This window comes from Atta colombica, unplaced genomic scaffold, assembly GCF_001594045.1.
Source record: "Atta colombica isolate Treedump-2 unplaced genomic scaffold, Acol1.0 scaffold210, whole genome shotgun sequence".
Classification (NCBI taxonomy): domain Eukaryota; kingdom Metazoa; phylum Arthropoda; class Insecta; order Hymenoptera; family Formicidae; genus Atta; species Atta colombica.
The window spans coordinates 1962116-1983684 of NW_017259306.1; the positions used below are offsets into that span (position 1 = coordinate 1962116).

General features: G+C 32.1%; 2 protein-coding genes across 3 annotated transcripts in view; both read right to left on the minus strand.

Moving 5' to 3' along the window:
* Positions 1-4328, minus strand: part of LOC108687706 (tropomyosin-1) — a 6707-nt gene extending 2379 nt beyond the window's left edge. Inside the window, exons 1-2 of one of the 2 annotated variants that reach the window (XM_018193622.1) lie at positions 4238-4328; positions 1538-1825 (exon numbers count right to left, since the gene is read on the minus strand). In XM_018193622.1, the coding sequence (XP_018049111.1) occupies positions 1538-1777 (240 nt within the window). In that variant the 5' untranslated portion in view covers positions 1778-1825; positions 4238-4328. Of the gene's footprint in view, positions 1-1537; positions 1826-3918; positions 4075-4237 lie in introns of those variants that run through there. The other variant, XM_018193623.1, reaches the window with a different exon arrangement.
* A 4421-nt stretch (positions 4329-8749) lies between these two features.
* Positions 8750-21569, minus strand: part of LOC108687656 (potassium voltage-gated channel subfamily H member 8) — a 34099-nt gene continuing 21279 nt past the window's right edge. Inside the window, exons 8-17 of the mRNA XM_018193557.1 lie at positions 19804-19967; positions 18895-19108; positions 17396-17575; positions 16936-17135; positions 16542-16791; positions 16051-16310; positions 15205-15356; positions 14393-14561; positions 12750-13134; positions 8750-9028 (exon numbers count right to left, since the gene is read on the minus strand). Of these exons, the coding sequence (XP_018049046.1) occupies positions 8826-9028; positions 12750-13134; positions 14393-14561; positions 15205-15356; positions 16051-16310; positions 16542-16791; positions 16936-17135; positions 17396-17575; positions 18895-19108; positions 19804-19967 (2177 nt within the window). The 3' untranslated portion in view covers positions 8750-8825. The remainder of the gene's footprint in view (positions 9029-12749; positions 13135-14392; positions 14562-15204; positions 15357-16050; positions 16311-16541; positions 16792-16935; positions 17136-17395; positions 17576-18894; positions 19109-19803; positions 19968-21569) is intronic.

Here is a 21569-nt window from a genome sequence, read left to right on the forward strand (position 1 = left end):
TGAACATACATTATTTGCAAAAACAGTTCCGATTAAGACCAAGAACAAAAGTATATAGAACGCCTTCATAGTCACAATATGTCAGACGCAGTAGATTTGTATTTGTACTTTGTAACTTTAAACATTTGTAATTTTAAACTTCAAAAGTACTTACTTTGTTATCCGCATTTTGACTTTGAGAACTCTTTTATAAAGAAACGCTATCTTATCATTTTTTTTAAATTATAAATTAATCAAATTGTATAGCAGATGTAATTACAAAAATTATATAGTATAAAGCTGATAAACATTTCGAAACAGCTATCTGTATTAACGTGAGTGAATATGTGGAATATGTTTGCTTACTCCGTTTGCACACAATATATTGTACGCATTGTACTGCACGATAATATTGCACACAGCACATGATATCCGGGAAACATCCGGTATCCGGATTGATTCGGTCCATTTTTAGTTCTAAAATTTTTAACTTTTAATATTTGTTTGTAAAAAACAATTGGTTTTATTATTGCATTGTTCCTATCAATTTGTTAAAAGAGAAAATAGTGCCACTGAAAGATGATAATGCCGCTAAAAGTATATAAAGATGTATTCCATAAATAAAATGGAGTAATTATTAAAAAATAGACATTTTAGGTGGATATATTATATTTTTTTATTTATGTCGCCTAAATAGTTGTTCCTTCATTCGTCAATTATTGCGAGCAATATTACTAAGGTCTCGGTGATCTAAAGGATCTTAGAACGGAAAATAATATTTTTCGCAATAAGAATTAATTATTTATAGATTTTTAATATGTCACTTAGCATTATTAAGATCGTTCGAAGATGCGAAAAAAGCATCAAATTGTTAAATTGCTAGTCAATTTAACTCGTGATATTACTGCGGTAGTTTAATATACAGTTAGCGTTTGAAGAACGAAAAATCATTTCGGCACGTGTTTCAAAGGATTACATATGTAGTATATATAAATTCCCACAGAATCGTATAAGCATTTAAAATTCAATAAATTTATATATTTTCTTTATTTTTTTTGTAAATGTTTTAATTTTGTTGAAGATAAAAGAAAACACATGGTCGCTAAAAGAAAATATGTAGACAAAATGAATACTTTTTTAAATAAGCAATGTGTTTTTTTTACTATTAATTCATTTCATTATTCTATTTATAAGAATAGAAGAGTAAAAAAAAATCATATTTTATGAGATATTTAACATTTTACATCAAAATATATCAGCATAAAATATCTCGTAAATTGATAACTTTATCTTAATATTTTTATATGCGGAATAATCAGAGAATCATATTATGTAATGAAAATCATGTAATATATTTTTAAAAATGGCGATACCGTTTCATGTTACCTAAAACATTGATTTTCTCAAAAATTAAATTTATCCTTAAATTTATCATTTGCGGTCTCTTCAAACCGTATTCTTATCTGAAACATTTTTTTCTATATTTTTCGAGATATTCAACTCATTTCATTTCAAATATAATAGGTCACCTATATACATATACATATATAAAGCTTACATTGGTAAGAGATTTCTCGCGATCTTCGAGATCCTTATTAGCCTGCTCAAGAGCTTGCTTGTTAGCTTCCAGATCGGCTTCAACCTGAGCTAATTTTTTCGTGAGATCCGCAACCTCCTCGAGAACCTTGTCTGCGCGTAAATTCGCCTCTTTTGCCTGCCCTTCGCAGGTGTCAGCTTTGTCCATAGCATTGTCTTTCTCAAGCTTCATCGCTTGCATTTTCTTCTTGATGACATCCATGATGGCGGCTTTGTTTTACGGATCGTATCAACGAAATTACCGAGTTTGCTGAAAAACAAACATTCATATAAATTCCATCGCCGTTGGCTAACGCGACCATTCGCGCTTTTATGTGGAGATGGTATGCATTTTTTGAGCTCGACGGCTGCATTTCGGCTCTCCAAAAATATTCTCGTGCCGCAGGCACGGCTTGCGAGCCATCCAGTCCGACGTTCTGCAAAGCCATAATTCCGGTAGGTGATCGCAACGCGTAAGCACGAAGAGAAGCCACGCATCAGGGCGTCTACGGAAATAGTATCTACAGCCCGATTCTATAAATATGTACGGAACGACGGCGGCAAAAGCTTCTGACGCGCGGCGCAAGAACAAGCCAAAACGTAACGAGTGTAACCCAGAAGAACGGGCTTTACTTGGCCGCCACCGTCGACCGACATTCGATCTAACCGACGCATATTAATAGCATTTTAAAACTTCTCCGCGATCGCGGCTTTCTCGCGCGAATTTCACGAATAAAATTATTTCATCGCGATGTGTCTGTACGACAATTATGTGACAAAATTGATGTGCGAGAATGTAATAAAATATTCAATGCCACGATGATATCGCAATTTTACAAAAGAATTATTATGTAGAAGAATTATTATGCAAATTCGAATATAATGAATGTAATATTGTTCATGACATACAGAATAAACAAATTTATAATCACCAAGCGCAGATTCAAAACAATGCTCAATATGTATAAAACACATTAAAGCAGAAATATCATTAAGAAGATAGATACATATGTGTAATATAATATGTTATATTGATTTTCAATATAAAGCTATCTTTTAAATACTTGCTTGCCGCATAAAATAAATATTATTCTCAACCAAGAAGTAAAAAATCGAATTACTTTTATTTTATAAAATAAATTTAAAAATTACCGTGAAATATAATCAAAATATTATTTGAGCTTGTAACATTTGATTCCAAGATATTAATAATTTCAGAATCTCAGCTGTTGATTACATTTGTCATCTGACGTCAAAGTGATGCAATACTATATCTGTTATGTCTACTGTCGAAAAAAAATTACAATTTGAATGTAGTCGCGCGCCTATATTTTTACACGTAGTTTCTTCGCTTTTGGTGAGCGAGTCGATCGATTTATCGTATTATATAAAGAGTATTATTCGAGAGATATTATATTCAATAAAGTGTATGTAACATAACGAATCAGCGCATGCACGCAGTTGACAGTTACGAATATTACTTACGGCATTGCTTTATGTTAAGCCCGAAAGCAAATTCTTCAAGCGTTAGCAGAGCTGTTATTATTTGGCAGCGATTAGAAAGGCTCGCGAAGCTGTCCAGTTTCCAAGACATTGCGGATCTTCGTGAAACGAATCTAGCTTCCTGTAAGAAGTTAAACGTCGTCTCCGTCGTCCAATAAAAAAAAAAGAGAATATAAATCGGATAGATACACAAGCTAAAGCAGATCAAGCAGATCTACATTCCAAAACGTCATCTCCGAGGAAAACTTTACTTGGTGTAATATGGTATACGTTAAGTGTATGTATATTTTGATCAAATTTTCTTCAAAGAGAACGTTTTGAAATGTAAGTCTAGAATATAAATCGGATAGGTACGCAAGCTAGACCAAATCCTAAGCGAAAATAAAAATTGGAGCGTAAATCAAATGTAAGAGACATGACAGAAACTTTTAGGAGGCGAAAATTGAAACAACGAAATGTAAAAGAGACTTCTGTTACATATCATTGTTTCAATTTTCGCTTCCTAGAAATTTTTATTCACGTTTCCCTTATATTCGATTTACGCTTTGAGTTTTATTTTCGCCAACGAATAGATTTACTGTCGAAATGTTAGAAACACACGTTAAGTATTTGAGATGGCAGACGAACCAGAGACGGACTTTGAGCACGGAATTTCGAGCACTACGTAACTATCGACACTGAATCATTTACTGTAATTTTTTTAGAACACTTCCTCCTCTTCGGGAGCGTTTTCGCACATTTTAATGACACTAGTATTTTAATAAACAAAGCGCGTGTTTCTCTCGTGATATTTTTCACTATCTCACTGCGACGATCGATCAACATCCGCACAAAGGGTTACATCGTAAAGATGCTACTTACAGGCGTGCTAAGTACCGACGAGTCGCTAAAATTCCAAAGTTAAAGCTTCTTAAAAGTTCAAATGCTGTTGATTAGTTCGGCACTATCGCGTCGCATACGATTTATCCTGTCATCGAATGGACATTCCTGCTTTCGTCGCCACTTCCATCGTTCTCCGTTCGCCAACGAGAGCTTATTCCGCATCGCGCTGTCACGGGGTAAAGCGTAGAAGAGATAGAGAGGTAGACAGAGAGAAAGAAAGAAAGAGAAAGAAAGAGAAGCGAAGCGAAGCGTTTTCACTGCGGGAAAAGCGCGCTGTCGATGACAATGGTGCACTTACCAAAACCCGAGCGATCGGAGCAGCGTGAGACGAGTATCTGAGCAGAGAAAAGTCTTCAGGCGAAAAGCGCGCGGCGGAAGGACGCGTGTCACGTAGCTTTAGGGTGGGGATCCCAAAAATGGCCCGCCGCGAGCCCCCCGTAATACGTTTATTTTCTGCTCTCGTATATGATCCGCGGACGATCTGTCGAGTCGTACCTTCCTCCATCGCTGGAGCGCGGCATAGCATCGACCCAGCATTTGCGTTCCAGGGTTGCGACGGTGAACAGATCTCATCTCTATCGCAAGGGAGGTAACTCTCAACGGAACCGTAGACGGGAAGTAAACGCCTTGGGAAGTGTCCGTTTCCGCGAACGAGAGACTCGCGTATGAGTTTTACGTGATTGTGAGATTTCCCTTGGCTGCTTTGCTCCACAAATTAATTGCTCCAGATTCTCGTGCACTCTTACCGATAATTAATACAAAGTTTAGACAAGACAAACTTTCGTCTTTTGCACAAGAAAATATGTATACTCAATGTTTCTGCAATTAAATAATTATATTTTAGGAAGAAACTTTGACGGAGAGAATATTTTGTTTCACAGAAGTATTCGTAGTGTTTTGCTTATAATTACTTTTCATTTTTTTATTATTATTTATAACCCATCTGTCGAACAAAGAATGCCACTTATAAGCACATTGTACAAGTGTTTAAAAATATTTACAAACGTTTAGATATATATATTTTTTTATAAGGATTAACGTCGCGTAGAAGAAATATCTGTTCTCTCTCTCTCTCTCTCTCTCTCTCTCTCTCTCTCTCTCCCCCTCTTTCGCATTTCCTATTTTATTTCCGTTTAGCATCTTTCGCTCGGCGAAATCATTTTTAGAGATCGCTTCACTTCGCTACGTTCACCTGTTGCCAGACATTTATCATTGTGAAAAAAATAAATCTTTATTTTAAGGCCGTCATTTGAAGTTTCCTAACTAGTTTTGTCGATAAAATGTACAATGAGAGACACAACTGCGCAGAGTTCGAATTTGGATAATTTCTTAATTTCACATTTAAATTTGCGATTTATCTTTGTACGCGCAGTTACGTATGTACATGCATAATCATTCTGGGTTAACCCCTTACGGCACAGTATTACTGAATATAAGTGCTTGATATATAAGCTCCGATGATTTATCAAAATTTATATTTCCCTCGAGACTTTATTGCGTCATTCCGTATGGGAAAGTATATATATATATATATATATATTTCAATCTCAATAGAATTCTCGTGTTATTGCCGATAAAAATATTAAATTCTATATTTCTCCTTTAAAGAGGTAGGATTATACTTTAATTCTATTTTTACACCGTTGACACACTTGTTCTGTGAGTGCAACTTTTTACAATGAAGAAATGACTACGCAGTAAGGGATTAACATGAACAGCGTCGCTGTATTACGTCTATTTCCTTGGACGTTTAACCAGCCGGTCAAAAATACTCTTAAAGATATTTCAGAGAGATCCTTCGAGATAATTATAGGAAGAAAATTGTTCTATTATTTTTGTGCTATTGACCTTATTAGAGGATTCAGGAGGATTCATGCTACTTACGTCCCTTTTAGAAGTGTAAAAAGTGGTAGAAGTCATGAAAGGTGTCAGATAACGTTATAATATACCTAGCTTGAATTATAATGCGAGGAGCATAGAAATAGTATAACAAAATATATGAAATATTTATAAAACAGTTCCTTCCAACGATATTTGTGAAAATGTCTCATATTTCTTACGTTTAACAACGTGTCTAATCGAAATTTCAAAATAATTATGTTCCCTAAGAGAAATTTAATGCAGGAATAATTAAATTTGTTAGTAATCAATTATTTTAAGTATTAAAAGCATTATTGTTAATGTTTTCAATATTCAAAATAAAGTAATTAATTATTAACCAATTTAATAGATATTAATTATAATATTAAATTTTTCTAAGGATTTTCCACGATTATTAATTTTTCCTCGCGTAATAATTATGATAAATCAAACACCAACACATTTTTCGATTGTCTGTGAAACAAATATATCGAATTACAATAATTTCCGCTTATTTATAGTTGCGGCACCCGAATTTTTCACAAATAACGACGGAAGTGTTTGAACAAACGTAGTCGTGCATGGCCAAAGCCGTGCCTTATCACATATTTTCAACGTCGCTTTCCCTATATATGTACACGTGTGATTATAATCTAAGAAATACTTATAACTAGTTAAGACAGATTCTCGTGACACAGATGGATACGCATTCTTAACGAAGTGGGTTCAAAGTTATTCTGTGTCATAAGACAGAGTGCCGTGTCATTTCCGAATCGTCGTCGTCGTCTCTTTTGCGCGAGGATTCTTTAATCCCGAAACACAATTTCTGGCTTATAAGCTTTCTACAATAAGCCATTACCTAAGCTTTTAAGTCTTAAGCCCTAAGAAACTGACCAATCAATTATTTTTCTCATGTTCGATTGTGATTGTCAATTTCTTACGGCTTAAGACTTAAGCTTAGGTAATAACTCGTCGAAAGCCTCTTAAGGCTTAAGCTAGAAACACATAAAAAATATAAGGCAGCAAGACGTAAGTGAATCGATCAATCTCATAGTAGAGAACATAAAATAGTTTTCTATTTGGTTGATTCACTTACTACTTATGTCTTATTGTCTTACGTTTTTTTAAATGTATTTCTGACTTTACTATACCTGTGTATAGTAAGTCTTAGAAAATTGATCAATCACAGTCGATTATTTTTCTCATATTCGACTGTGATTAATTAATTTCTTAAGGCTTAAGACTTATTATACCGTCTACACCTATTGTGTTTTGGAACTTACAGAAATCCAGTATCAATTTAATACTAAAAGATAGTGATCGATTACTTATTTTGAGTATTACAAGCACTGTTGTTGAGCGCTTAATAAGTAATTAATCATTACCTTCCAGTATTAAATTTCTGTAAGGGACGCACCTTGTTACTATTTTTATATCTACTTAACGAACATACTACTCTCTAGATTGGACGTCGATAGTGTACATTGAAATGTGTTGTGCACATTATTGCTACCTTAACTTTCGAATAAACAGCTCGTTACTCTCATGGAATTGTTTCGCAAGTGATAGAGCTACGCGAAGTGTTCGACTTGTTTCAGGCGGAGAGACATGCAACTTAATATATAATAGCGAAGACCCGATATTTCACAAGCTGCTTGCTTATACGAGCATGAATTAAATTTACGCGAACGACTGTCTACAAAATATTATATATTATTTAATGTTAAGTAGAAAACGCTTCATGTAGATTTATATAGGTAGTGTAGGTGTTTAGAGTTTCAGAATATTGTTACGCAGGTAACAGATATACGATAGAATAATTATAATTCTCGGCAAGATTGTTGTGGAGGGTACGTTTTTAACATACCTTTTGTAATCATTAAATTATAGGATTAGATACGTAGAGTGACGCAGATGAGGATTTATTTAAAAGATGAACATGTTATTTTGAGAACGAAAGAGCAGAGACATATAAAGCCAGGTATTATCCTGTTTGGCAGTGAGAAATGCCTAGGACAATATATATAGTATCGCTTAACTTTTGAATGCATACTGCTTTAATAAAATCTTTTACTATAAGAAATTAACTTGCAAAAATGATTGAAAGGCTTGTATTTAAAAATACTTTTATTAGAATATATTATTTATGACTTATTCGATTTGTATTAAATTAGAATGTAATTAATAAATTATCTATATCAATGAATGAAAGAGATATCGTTGGATTTTGATATATGTGTATTTGTATATTATAGGATTAAAAAAATATTGTATATATTTTCTGCTTTTGCGTGCTTAAACAGAATATTGTTAAGTATATTTGCTCTGATATGCATCTTACGTCAGTCTTAATTTATCTCTTGCCAAATCAAAATAGCCGGATGCATTCAAAAGTTAAATATTACAACGAGATCACGAATTGACGTCAACGGCGAAAGGAAACGTAAATGTCAATTTACGAATAATCTAGTGTCGTATCAACGAGCGTTTGTTTATGTTACGGTAAACGATTACATTACGGGCTTGAATATATACGCGCATCGTCGACCGTGATTTGAAATAATCATTTTTTGATCTCATATGTATCGTATTATTTAGCCAGTATTCCTATTGCGGACTGCAATCAATCCCTTAGTAGTTATCTATGATCAGGTTTATTTTACCAGAAATTATTCCATTCTATCCGTAACATTAAAGTGCCATTTATCCCGATAAATGTCCAACAGTTTGACAATATCGTGATTAATATGCCAATCAAACATTATTGCCTCGAGGCTTTTGCTTTTGAGTTATCGCATTGAATTATCGAATCGATTAGCATACCAGTTCTTCGTAAGCCTCCGAATTGAAATTTTCCAAATGTTTTCTCTTTATCGCACGCGCAAAACTATTTTATTGATAAATTTATTGAATTTGCAATTTTATACATTTTTCTTCTTTAATCCGGCGTCTCCTCTCTTCGTTATTTACGTCGATAACGAGAAATGAATTTTTTGCGCGGAACATGGGCTCGTAAATTGATCAGCTCAGCTATCGAACGAATCGAATTTTAATGAGCGTGACTCCGGAAGACGTCGTAACGCTTGATACAGCGATGCGTTGTCGGCGTCGCCGGCGCTGAAGCGGTGCCACAGCTTGTTATCGGGATCCCAGGCTGAATTGGACGGCCTGTATAATCGAGGAATGTGCCGACCGTCGCGAGTAATTCCAAAAACGTAGCTGTTATTTCCTGAAATCGATTTAAAGGCATCTTAAACGTGCGATGTACAGTGATCGTGTAGCTAGGCGATACAGTTTATACGTCGTAATCTTACTTTGGCTGTGTTTGATTTTGTCGCTTTAATCCTTTGTGTAACACGTTTTTCTATTTAAACAGATTTCTGTGAAATCTTGCAATTCTATATTTTTTTAGTTCGCTGATTATTACGAATCTGAAGTCAGATTTCAAAAATTCTAAATAACAAATTCAGTATGGCTGTCATACAAGAGTAAATTAGTGTAAAGTCTGAATAAATATAAATCAGATACACAATATAAAGGGTTTCAAATTGTTAATAGAAAATTAATTATGTAAGCTTCAATGTAAGAACAGCAATTTGAAAGAAATGCAAGAACAATCGGGTATAAAAACTGTCGGGTAGAAAAACATGTAAAATGAATATCCCAAATAGAACAGCTTGACTTTTATGATCGTTAGGAAACACTAAAGTGACCTTAAACAATTTTAAAACAAAGATAACAAAATTCTTAAAATTTATAAAATGTTTATAAAATGTTTATAAAACGTTTAAGAATTTTATCTTTGTTTTAAAATTGTTTAAGGTCACTTTAGTATTCCCTAATGATCATAGAAGTCAAGCAATGCTTGGATATGCTGCAGACTACGTTTGGATAGATAAAATCGTTTGGAGAAAGTAAAGTCGAATTTTTTTCCCCATAATACTTTTTTAATTGTAAATACTTTTTTAATTGTTACTTTGTTCATTCAAGGATGTGTGATACTAATTAATAAAATTTATTTTATTCTAATAATAAAATTGGATTAATTATACATAAATATTTTACTAGAGTAAAAAAGTTATAAAATAGTTACATGCTGGTTTTGTATAGTGGTTTTAATTAATCATTATTTTTAATGTTTCCTACACGAACACTTCTAACTATTACTCAACGTTAAACGGAAAAACGTTTTTTTAACAATTTCTCAACGCTTTTCTTCTCAACGCTTTTATTCTTTGAGATTAATGTATCAGAAGAATGTTAAATTGGTTTCTTTAAATTGTGAGTAGTATATCGTAAAAATGAAAAAAAAAACGGTGAAAGACTTCTCATTGCTACACAAAGCCACACGGGATTAAGCGCTGATAATTATCATTCTATTTTTATCGTTCATTCATTAGGCATGAAACAAAGGTAGAAAGAGCTGAAAGCGTTGAAATCGATGCAGCGATTCAACCAAAGTGAGCGATCGTTACAGTTATGTAACGCAGGATTGATAGAATTTGAAATTGCAACAATTACTGCGGGATTAAAGGCTCCTCTAAATAAGTAGCAATCGTAAAACGTAAAAGCGATAGACAATTAGAAGCGTCAATTAACTATTGACCGTTTCTAATTAGCCGTTTGCGAATTACGTTTTGTGATTGCACACAAAGAGATCTTTACTCTTAAGTTTTCAATATCGAACTGGATTCGACATAAAATTTATATATACTTTTTTTCTGTATTGTTTTAATTAAAAGCAGCTATATCAATATTTTGTTTTCTGTATTACGTTGTTAAATATTTGCAACAAATTTGGATTTTTGGCACTTAAATTTAATGTAAAAGGAAACTTGGATTTTATCCGGACAAATGTTTCAAGTTATATCATATTAATTATTTAAATCAGATCATTAAAATATATTTAAAATAAAATTAAAATTAAATATATTTAAAATATAATTAAAATAAAAAGTAATAAATTGCTTTTAAAATATTAATAATTAATTAGATAATGCTTTTGTGACTTCCACAGTTACTTTATGTACAAAAGCTATACATTTTGCGGGTTACCTCTATGTTCGGATCCATTGTTAGAATGTACGTTTCGCGAATATTATATTTCACTTCATCATGATGAGGAGTAGCCTGATATTTCTCAGTATTACTGATAAAGTGCAGGATTGAGTAGGGTTAAGAAGATAGTGTTAAAAAGATAAGTTAAAAAGTTAATTAATTTTAACTTAACTTAGTTACAATTTGGATTCTTAACTTTTTAACTTTATTTAGTTACATTTTATACGTAACTATTAATTTTTTATTTAATTTTTTTGAAGTTAAGTCTCAGACATAATACACGGTAAGCTTAAAATGAGATGAAAATTGTAAAAGTGAGCAAATTTACTAGGTGTTGACCAATGGAATTATAAATATTCTAGTAAATTTGCTCACTTTTGTTAATTTTCATCTTATTTCAAATTACACAATCGACTCCCAGATTTTAATCTGTCAGAAATCGGATATATTATTATATCTGGTTTTCTGATAGGTTGAAGTCTATTATTCCTTATTATTAAAATATATCAATACTATCTTCGGCTCATGTGAGTTCACATTGAGTGCGGCTGTTCAATGCAGGAGGACTTATTTTTGATAACTTGCGAGAAAAGATGTCCGATAAAAATGTCGAAATGATTTTATTACTTATATTTAATAAGTATAACAAAATATTCAAATAATATATATAACAGTATATGTAAATAGTATATATGAACAAAATATGTAAATAGAATATAAAGTATTTTCTAAATAAAGTACATATTTGTCATTTCCGTTATTTGTAAGACTGAAACCTTGGAATCGTGAAATAAAAAAATATAAAAAAACAAATTTAACTTTTAACTTTTCAATCACTTTTTTTATTAACTCAACCTTTAATTTAATTAATTTCATTGTAAATTAACTTGTATCTTAATTAAGTTAAATTTTCAAGGTTGTTAATTTTAACTTAAAAAAAAAAGTTAATTTACTCAACTCTGAAGTAAATTGTAATGTTCATGAAACATTGAAATTCTAATAAAGGATTTAAGCATGGAGAAACCCACAAAACGTACAGCTTATATTTACATTAATTATAACATATTTAATATGTTACTTCGGATAAATATCAGTTTTTACTTTCTATAAAAAAGTAATTAAAATTTTTTATTGCAGAATCTTCCTACATATTTTATTTACTTCAAGTTGGTGAAATAAAATATTAAATTTGTCACGAAGTGCAAATGGTTAACTTATAAATAAATGAATTTATCGGACAAATCATAACGTGAATATTTTTCACGTAGAGATATTCTTGCCAAAAGAGAAAATATCTGTTAGAAAAACATATGTGAATAATTTGTACACAAGAAGATATCCCATGTAGGATACGCTAAGGTGAAAGGTATCCCCTTTGCAAAATATTCCCCTTCAGTAATTCAAATCCATCACCGTGTAACCCTGTGCTTCTTATGGGAACATACGAGCATGGATGCAGCCACCTCCGCAACGAGTTATCTCTGTAGAAAAATATATTTCTACTGTGTGATGGACTAACTCTTTTCACAGAGGAGTATTTTTTCCTTGGAAAAATATCCCCTTATTGCGAAAAATGTTGAATTGCGCTTGTTCATGGAATTGTATGAGTGTGATTATTCTCCCTATATGATGAGACGTACCTTTTTCATAATACATATATATTATATATCTTATTTATAAGGAAAAATGTATATTTATTCCCTAAAAAGTATTATTTTTCCATGTATTACACGCTAAGAGATAGAGACTATCTCTTTTTCGAATAGATGGAAAATCTTTTTGTATCAATTATTGTTTTATAAATTCCTGACAATCCTTCGCGATTTTGTTTAGATGCTTTGATCTTTGCTTCTTAACAAAAATCTCTCGTATAACACTCAAGACGAAATTACCTGTAGTTGGAGATTGCGAAGGCGATTGCTGGGGTGAGCCGACCAAAGGTGATAAGGGCTCGTAGGGCGGCGGTGGAGGCGACGATGGGGATGGCGTGGGTGAGGGAGGTGGTAACCTGAGAACGACATCCGGATCGAGACCGAGGGCCTTTAGGGCCCTGCGAGGGTTTGCACGCACCCATGTTTCAAATAGATCGACCGGCCAATCCGTCTGCGTCGACGCGTCGATCAATCTCGCTGGCGGATTCCAACAAATGGCGTCCGGGGGATGGGACGAGCTCCTGGCGAGGACCCCACTGCCGCGGCTCGCCGCCGGGGTCGGTAGATTCGGATTACTTTGGGGTGAGCAGGCGAGCATCTGCAACGCTTGAATAGCGTTGCGCACCTGTCGATTCAATGTATCATTTTAATCTCGCGCTTGAACTCTTCTCAAATGATGAATCTGTGAGTATTTTCAATTTGCTCAAATAAAATTTTTTTTCAAATAATAAATTTATCCTAAAAAATTTCTGTTAAAATTTATTTGTTTTATAAATAGCCCTGCTCTATATACCCTAGTATTTGACACAGTAAAAATGTGTATTAATTTTACATCCCAAACAGCCAAATCAAATTTTTGAGTTAATTTAACATAAGGTAAATATGTTAAGAAGTAACACAAACATTACATAAAAAGTTAATATGAAAAACGTAATACTGACACAATTTATAAGTAGTCATATTTCTTTATTAAAGTCAATATTAATATAATAAAATTAAATTAACACATTTTATCTTAGAATTTATATTTTAAATAAAATACATTTTTTTTATGTTATTTCACTTATTCGTAAATTGTATTATTTTTACGCTAAGAAATATTGAGAATATTAATTTAACATTTGAATATTTTGAAAAAAATATTTAAATAACACAATTACATTATGTTAAATTAATACTCGGATATATTAAAAATTCAACACAAAATTTTTTAACAGAGATTTGAATGGATTGTCTCTAAAACAAATAAAAAATGTTTTTTTACTCTGTGCTTTACGATATTCTATCCTGTACGATATTTCATTTACCAGTATTTTTTAGCTGAAAATCTCCAAGTGTGCCACGAAAATTATTGTAGAGAAAGTAAAAAAAGCAAAAAAATTTAAAAGTATAATAAAAAAATAAGTAAGACGTAAAAAAATGTTTCAAAAATTATGAAAATTATCTAAATTATATTGTATTTGTTCTTATTTTAACCAAGTGACTAAAATTTTACTTTTTATTTCTGAATGTCATGTTTTTAAAACGTGTGCACCTAACGTACTTCAAATTTGACTTGTTATTTAATATGCCGCAAATTGAAAAAGATTAAAAAACGTTCTTTATATACATGTAAATGTAATTTATATATATGTACAAAGGGTTGAACCATATCATTCATTACTTCAAAAGTCACAAATTACTTTTTAATGAAATATTAAAACATTGAAAATTAATTGTTAGTTCATAAAGTCAATATTTGTTAATTACATGTCATATAATTTTTGGATATAATTGGATTAAAGCCAAGAAATCTCAGAGGAGTACTAGTAGTTAAGTGAATATAAAACAATTTGGCATAATGTCTCTGAGCCAGATTGAAACAAAGGATCCGTATGAAGTACCTCGCAACTGAGCGTAGCAACATCTTGGTGTAGCGTGGAAAACTGATTATCGAGTCTCTCAACCGATCCTCGAATATGTTCCTCTACAGATTCTTGCGCGATTACTTGCGCTGCCCTTCCTCCTCTCAGTAAGACGCCCCTTGTACGTCTGCCTTCTCTATAATCCTCCCTGATATTTCAAACAAAGTTAACTTTATTCCTCATTATACGATCTAAAATATCGAGAATGCTTAGAGAAATGAGACGATATTGGCATCATGGCGCGAAAATCCCAAAGTAAAGAATGCAGAAGTGGATTATACTTCGCCACAAGTTTCTCTACGATATAGATATATCATATAAAAGAAAATCGTATTATTCTACTAATTGAAATTTGCTTTTTTTGCAGAAGATAGTGACAAATTGCGCCTTTTACAAACCGAAGTATTTTTTTGCTCAGCTTTAAAGCAAAAAAAGGAATATTATTTTTTTAGGACTAATAATTTATTGAATATAAATAGTCAATAAATAAAAAGAATAAATAATTAAATATATATTTAAGTTATTATTTTTCTCGAAAAAAATAGGTTGATGCAAAAAATATTTAATTATAGATAAAGTGAAAAAGTAAAACAACTGCATTTACTTTTTTACTCTCTCTAAGTCTATCCATTATTTCAACTTTTTTATGCCGTTGAAATTTTTATCTTACCATCATTTACTTATCGTCCTTTCCTTTTTTAGTTTTTACTTTTTCTAAGAGGATATTTCCATAAATAACTTCCATAATTTTTTTTCAATATTAAGGTTTCTTTTTTTCGATAAGGGTTTACCTGAACTTGGCATGTCGTGGGCTCGAAGAGGTGTGAAGCGGTGATTTGTTTGGGGGTGAGAGGGGAGAAGTTTCGCCCTCCTCGGCTAAGTTCTCGTCGTCCTCACTGATGGAGGGCAGTGTCAATGACGGCCCATTTACATCGGACTCCTGCTAAAATTTACGCGACAAGAGTGATAATAAATTTCATCTGGATAGAATCTCAATGATCTTTGTAGAATACACGTTCTTTTTATAATTATATATAGACATGAAATGTAATCTTTTTTTACTTGTTATATATGTAAATTAAAATATTCATAAAATAAAGTATATACGGAAAGAATTTTTTCTTAGAATTTGCTCTGAAAATATGACAGTCATGGGACAACACTGTATTGACAACGAAGAATTTTAATGTAAATTTTTTTCATTCATTCATCAATAAAACTCTAATAAAGTATAGAATAAGTTGAACAATTTTACTGAAATGCAGTAAAATATTTAAAATATTGTATTGTACCACAACTACCATATATTTTTAATCCACATATTTTAAATTTTAAAAGAAAATTCTCTTATATGTAATATGATTAGACAATTCTTCTATATATATTTAAAATTGAAAATTAATATCTTTTAAAATATTTATGTATATTTCATATTTCTTTTTGATGATTTCTTTTGATTCTCTAAATAATTTCAATAATTAAAATGTTATCCAATTCCTTTAGTAATTCTACCTCTCCCTTCTTTTTCATTCTCTTCTTCCTTTTTCACTCTTCCTCTCTCTCTCTCTCTCTCTCTCTCTCTCTCTCTCTCTCTCTCTCTCTTCCTTTCTCTCAGGGGAGAATGTAGAGTTAATTACCTCTGCTTCGTAACCTTCACGTAAATTGTAAGTAAGATCGTGTTGTATATCATGCGCAAACTCTTGTTGATACTCGGGGTATAGCCGGAGGACCTCGACTAAGCCTTGCATGTGTATACACTTCAAATCGCAATATGTTAGCGCCTTGACGTCGCAGCTGGATTTTACTACATCAATTGAGCCAGATCCAGTTGTACCGCCGCCATTATTTCCGTGTTGCAGATGAACGTTTATATCGCACCCCACTAAATCTCCCTTCCCTTAAAAGATACATCAGGAATGAAGTCTGCTCGCAAATTAATAATTTCATGCGTCTAGCTGCGTCTATCAATTTAAAGAAACTTTAACTGATCTAAAATTAACAGGTTCAATGTAATATTTACTTTACTAGTGTAAAATATTTCGAGCTTAAGCATTTAGTAATTTGTAATAAAATTAAATATTGACAAAAGAGAATCGCGAATAACAAAATTTGAGTATTAAATTATTACCTAAAATTGCTACCACCATATCATTTTGCACAACTTCCATAGATCCATTGCATAAATAATAAATGTACGAAAGAGCATCGCCTTTGTGGACGAGAAATTCGCCAGGGGCGCAAAAATTATTTCTGATATGCAGTGAAAGTAGCTTTAAACATCCTTGTGAAGCGGCTTCAAATATTGGTAAACTTAAAATTTCTCGATGAAGATGCATTGAAACATCTCCTCGTAATTCCTCGGGAAATTGTTTGAGGGTCTACAGAAGAATTATTATGTATTGTAATATACAACTATCATAGCAATATTTTTTCAATTTATTTTTTATATAGCGTTTTAATCTAATCGAATTTATCGATATATTAATATAATACTTTAATTAAAAAGAAGTGATGTTCTTTACCTCGTGCACGTCAATACCATGGTTCAGTGACCATATAGTCTGAAAGTAATCCTGCATTCGCTGCTTGAGTTCCTCCGGAATTTGATGTAAAATTAAAAAATCTTTGAGATCTCGCAACTTCGTTTGATACTGGGATCTTCTAGAGTACATTCTTTGAATAATTGCAGTAACATTGCCGAATACTACAGCGTGCATGAGAGCTGAAATGTAAAAACCTTGTGCACTATGCTCTGATGGAGGGGAGTACATGAAATATAATCGATTTCACATTAAATCGCCATTAATATCAAGCAAGGAACAATGCTCGACTAATTCCCGACAAGCATATGAGCTAATGGTGAAACTTATAATAGCATCACAGCATATTAACATGATAATACCTAACCAGGAAATTTTTTAGGCAACATGCAAATCTTATTTTTTATAATTAAATATTTTTTATAATTAAATCAAAACTTACCCCCAATCAACATTGTGCAAATAGAGAAAAATTTCTCTGAGAAAGTATTTGCCGAAACATTTCCGAAACCTACGGAAGTTAAACTACTACAAGTAAAATATAATGCTGTTATGTAGCTCTCTGTATGCGTGACGTTTTGCACTGATATTTTTAATTTCTCAGCCAAAGTATGTATCCAACCTAGAACATATTAATGACAATTCCAGCGTTTTTTAGTTTAGTAAATGGTTTATCATCTATTTTGTCTCATTCATTGAAGTGAAAATTACTGTAGGATTGTTCGCGTCACACATGCTTCTACATGTTCCTACTATAAGTCCTACTCATTCTAACGAGCGCATTAAAGTGAGTAAGTATTATGGTAAAAGTATATTAAAGAATGTCGAAGCATGCAACACGAGTAAACTTTATATTTTCATATAATTTAATAAAAATATTGTCCAGTTGCGTACTCTGTAACAGTAAACTCTTTTAGAGTAAACTTTTCACTTTATAGAATGAAAATTGAGCCACTCTTTTTCAAGACTGACTTAATTTTTTCTGTAGAATGAGATTCCATTCCAAAGAATTTATAGAATAAATATTAACTTTTTTTTATATATATATTTTTTGTTCATGTTTCTAGATTTATATTATTTTTATTTTGTATTTTAAGTTTAAGTTATGAAATTTATTTTTTTATATTTTTATTGAGAAGCGATTCTTATGATGAAATAGTTTCTCAATAACTATTGGATAACAATTCCTACAAATCTTATGCAAGAGCTCTCATGTCGATAGGATCGTTTCTATAGTTGCAGATCCATTCGTGCAATTCTGCGACGGATATGTAGACATGCTTTCTCAAGAAGTAGATAGCATCGGGTGATTTTTATAGGTCACGAAAGCCGCAACTATGTTCAGATTGTTTTTATATTAGGTAGAGAGAATACTTGTGTATTCTCGAAAGATTGGCAATCTAGCTGTTCCCAACACACAGTGTTTCACATTTTCCGTAAATATTTCATGATATCCATGTTACAGAATGTGGCAGTTTGCGATCATTAAATAATGTTGAATCCTTATAGAAATTTAATACTAATATTGATCAATTAATCACCTATTTTCAGTATTAAAAGTACTATAACGATACTTTTAATATTAAAAATAAATGATTAATTGGCCAATACTAGTATTAACTCCTACCATATTGGAGGTTTACTAAAGGGGGTCACTAATTATCGAGTGATTCCTGTTTGTGCAAGTTTCTTTGAGTCTTTCGGTAATTATAAATTATATATTTTATTTTCCAAAATAAAGTGCCAATATTTATTCTAAAAAGTTGAAAGTATGTTGGTGAATTTTTAGAGATTTTTAGAGCTTTTTTGAATCATTCTGAATATGTGAAAAAAAAATGAATGGATTCTAGTGCCCTCATTAGTATAGATGAGGCACCAAATTGTACCTAGTAGGATAAGAATTAAATTTCTACAAGGGAATTGGCTTCTCAAGAGACTTACCTAGATCCCAATCCTTATCATTCCGCAATCGCTCCTTTTCAGCGATTACATACCAAATGCAAGCCAACCAATGTGCCACCACAATGAAGAAGAGCATAAGCATCGTTAAAATTACCGCGCTGTACTGCGAATATCTGTCCATTTTTTGTAACAGTCGTGCGAGTCTTAGTAATCTTGTGAGTTTCACTAAGTGAATGTTACTATGTGCTGATTCCTACAACAGATATCGATAACAAATATTTATTTAGGTCTGTATTTTTTAACGGTTCACATTCTATATAACAGCATTTCGAGATATATGTTGTGGATACATGTTGTACCAATTTTAATATTGTATATTGTTTACTTCAAAATTTAATCGAATTTTACTTATTCAATAAAAAAATTTTGCTAATAGTTAGTCAATTAAAAATAGCAATGTAAGAAGATGTTTTTCCTGATAACATTTAATGACTAATTTTGACATAATCTATCGATTTTCTATTACACTTCGGACAAATTAATTAGCTTAGTTAACCTCTTCGTTAGATTGATGCCTGACGGAAATTACTAATTACCGCAAAACTGATATTAGGACGCGAAAACACACCCAGGTACGTTCTATATAGATTTCTCCATCCTAATTCAAAATCCTTATACCAGACTTCCATGTTGCTCCAATATGTCATTTTTGTTTAAATTTAATTTCCATATTGTAGAAAAACAAGAATTTTTTCTTAGATTGGATTAAAAGTTAAAAATTGTCATAGAGAGTTGAATCTGATGTCTTAAAGATTGCAAGATGAGATCGCAAATTTAATATTTTATAATTTTTGAAAAAAAGAGCTTATCGTAAAAGCTAGCTTTTGTAAGAAAGTAAATAAAAAGCTAACTCATAAAGCTATTTGTAAGCGGATGAAAGATACTTACCTCGCCGCCGTAAACGTCTGAGGCATAGAGAAAATCAAATGGCAATGCTGCTACGAGGTCAACAAAGAACCAGCCTTTCACGTAATTCACGGCGATGCTTCTGCTATTGCTGACGACTTCGCCCTTTCTACTCACGTACGTTGTTCTGAAGTTCAAAACGATATCTGGGGAGGAATAACAGAGTATACATACATTCACAATGCGCACGAAACGATTAAGATCTTTCGCACATATAAAATATCTGATATCTCTATTTCAACACAACAAATCTCAAAAATTTTAATATACGTTTAGCAAGAATGGGTTTTAAAATAAGCTTTTTAAGCGTTTTATAATTAAATAGGTATTTTATATGTCAAGAATTCAACTTAATTGCAAAATATTGCCAATCTTGCTGAATAAATTACAATTATGATGCTCAAATGATCCAATGATTTGTGTGAACTGTTTTTAATTAATCTTTTTTTATGATGAAATGTCAATTGGTATGATTTTGTCAAACGGGAAATATTGTTTTCAATCTGGGGTGTGACAATAATAGTGATTGCAAGCGAATGTAAAGTCAAGTTTGCATGTGCATCGCCTGACTACATGAAGAGGAGAAACTGGCTTTCCTTGTTGTCCTGCCGAGTTTCTATTCCTGCAAACGTATCAAGCAGCTGAGCGAAACTTTGGCTTTGTACAATGAATGCCTTTTAATCCCGTTTGCAAATTGGATTTTAGCCGCGAAATTGACGTTCCACGTTCACTTACCGTAGAAGTAACTTCGTTTAAGAGTCGCAGATAGTCGATATTTTACTTATCATGTATCACACATGAAATATCGCTATTCGTTAATTCTATATTAATTCTATATAATCGTAATACGATAATTTTATTAAAGAATCTGTCACTATATATATAAAATGTTTTGCGATAAACTCGCATGCACATCGTGAAAGAAAATGAAAGATATATTCCAATTTATAATGCGGACGTCTTTTAATATGTATTTTATCTACCTCGTTCAACTTCATGACAACGCAATTTCGTTCGACAGTTAAAATCGATGTTAAACCGGTGAATATATATATTGAAAATGGATGTTGTTTATTTACCGAGGTTCGCGCACGATATATATAATATTCTACGAAAATGCCTGCGTCAAAATTAGCCTGCAGCTTCAATATCGCAAACAATTAAAAAAAAAAAATTAAATCAAAGGGTTAACATTATAATGAACGCTTGACATCAAACAAGCTAAAGATTTTCTAAAGGCAAAACCGCTTTTTTCATTATCATTAAATCCCCTGGTAATAGAACTCGTTTCCTTATCGGGTAACTTTCTTACGAAAAGTTCAAGCGTTGTTTTGTTTGCTCGATTATAGCGGATTTAAACGCGTCACTTTTCCATCGTTCAGCACTTTCTGAACGTCGTTGTCAGTTAATTAAAAGGTTCCTACATTTTTGTAAAAATATTTACAGAAAAATATTCTATTGTGTTTTTATTTCTTAGAAGAAGCTGCTATGCGATGACTGAATCGAAAGTCACTCATTATTACGCGACATATATATGGAGGAGAAAAGAAGGTGGCTGATCGTTTCTCTTGGTTTCGGTCTAACGAGCTCCACGTGTTGCCAATTGAACGACGGGTGGATTTTTCCTATTTCCTTCGCAGAAACATTATTCCAAAAGGGCACGAGTAATCGATTTCTACTACGAGGTAGCGATTAGATCTTGATTTATTTTCTTACTTAGAAATAGTGCGTACACTTATGTGATTATA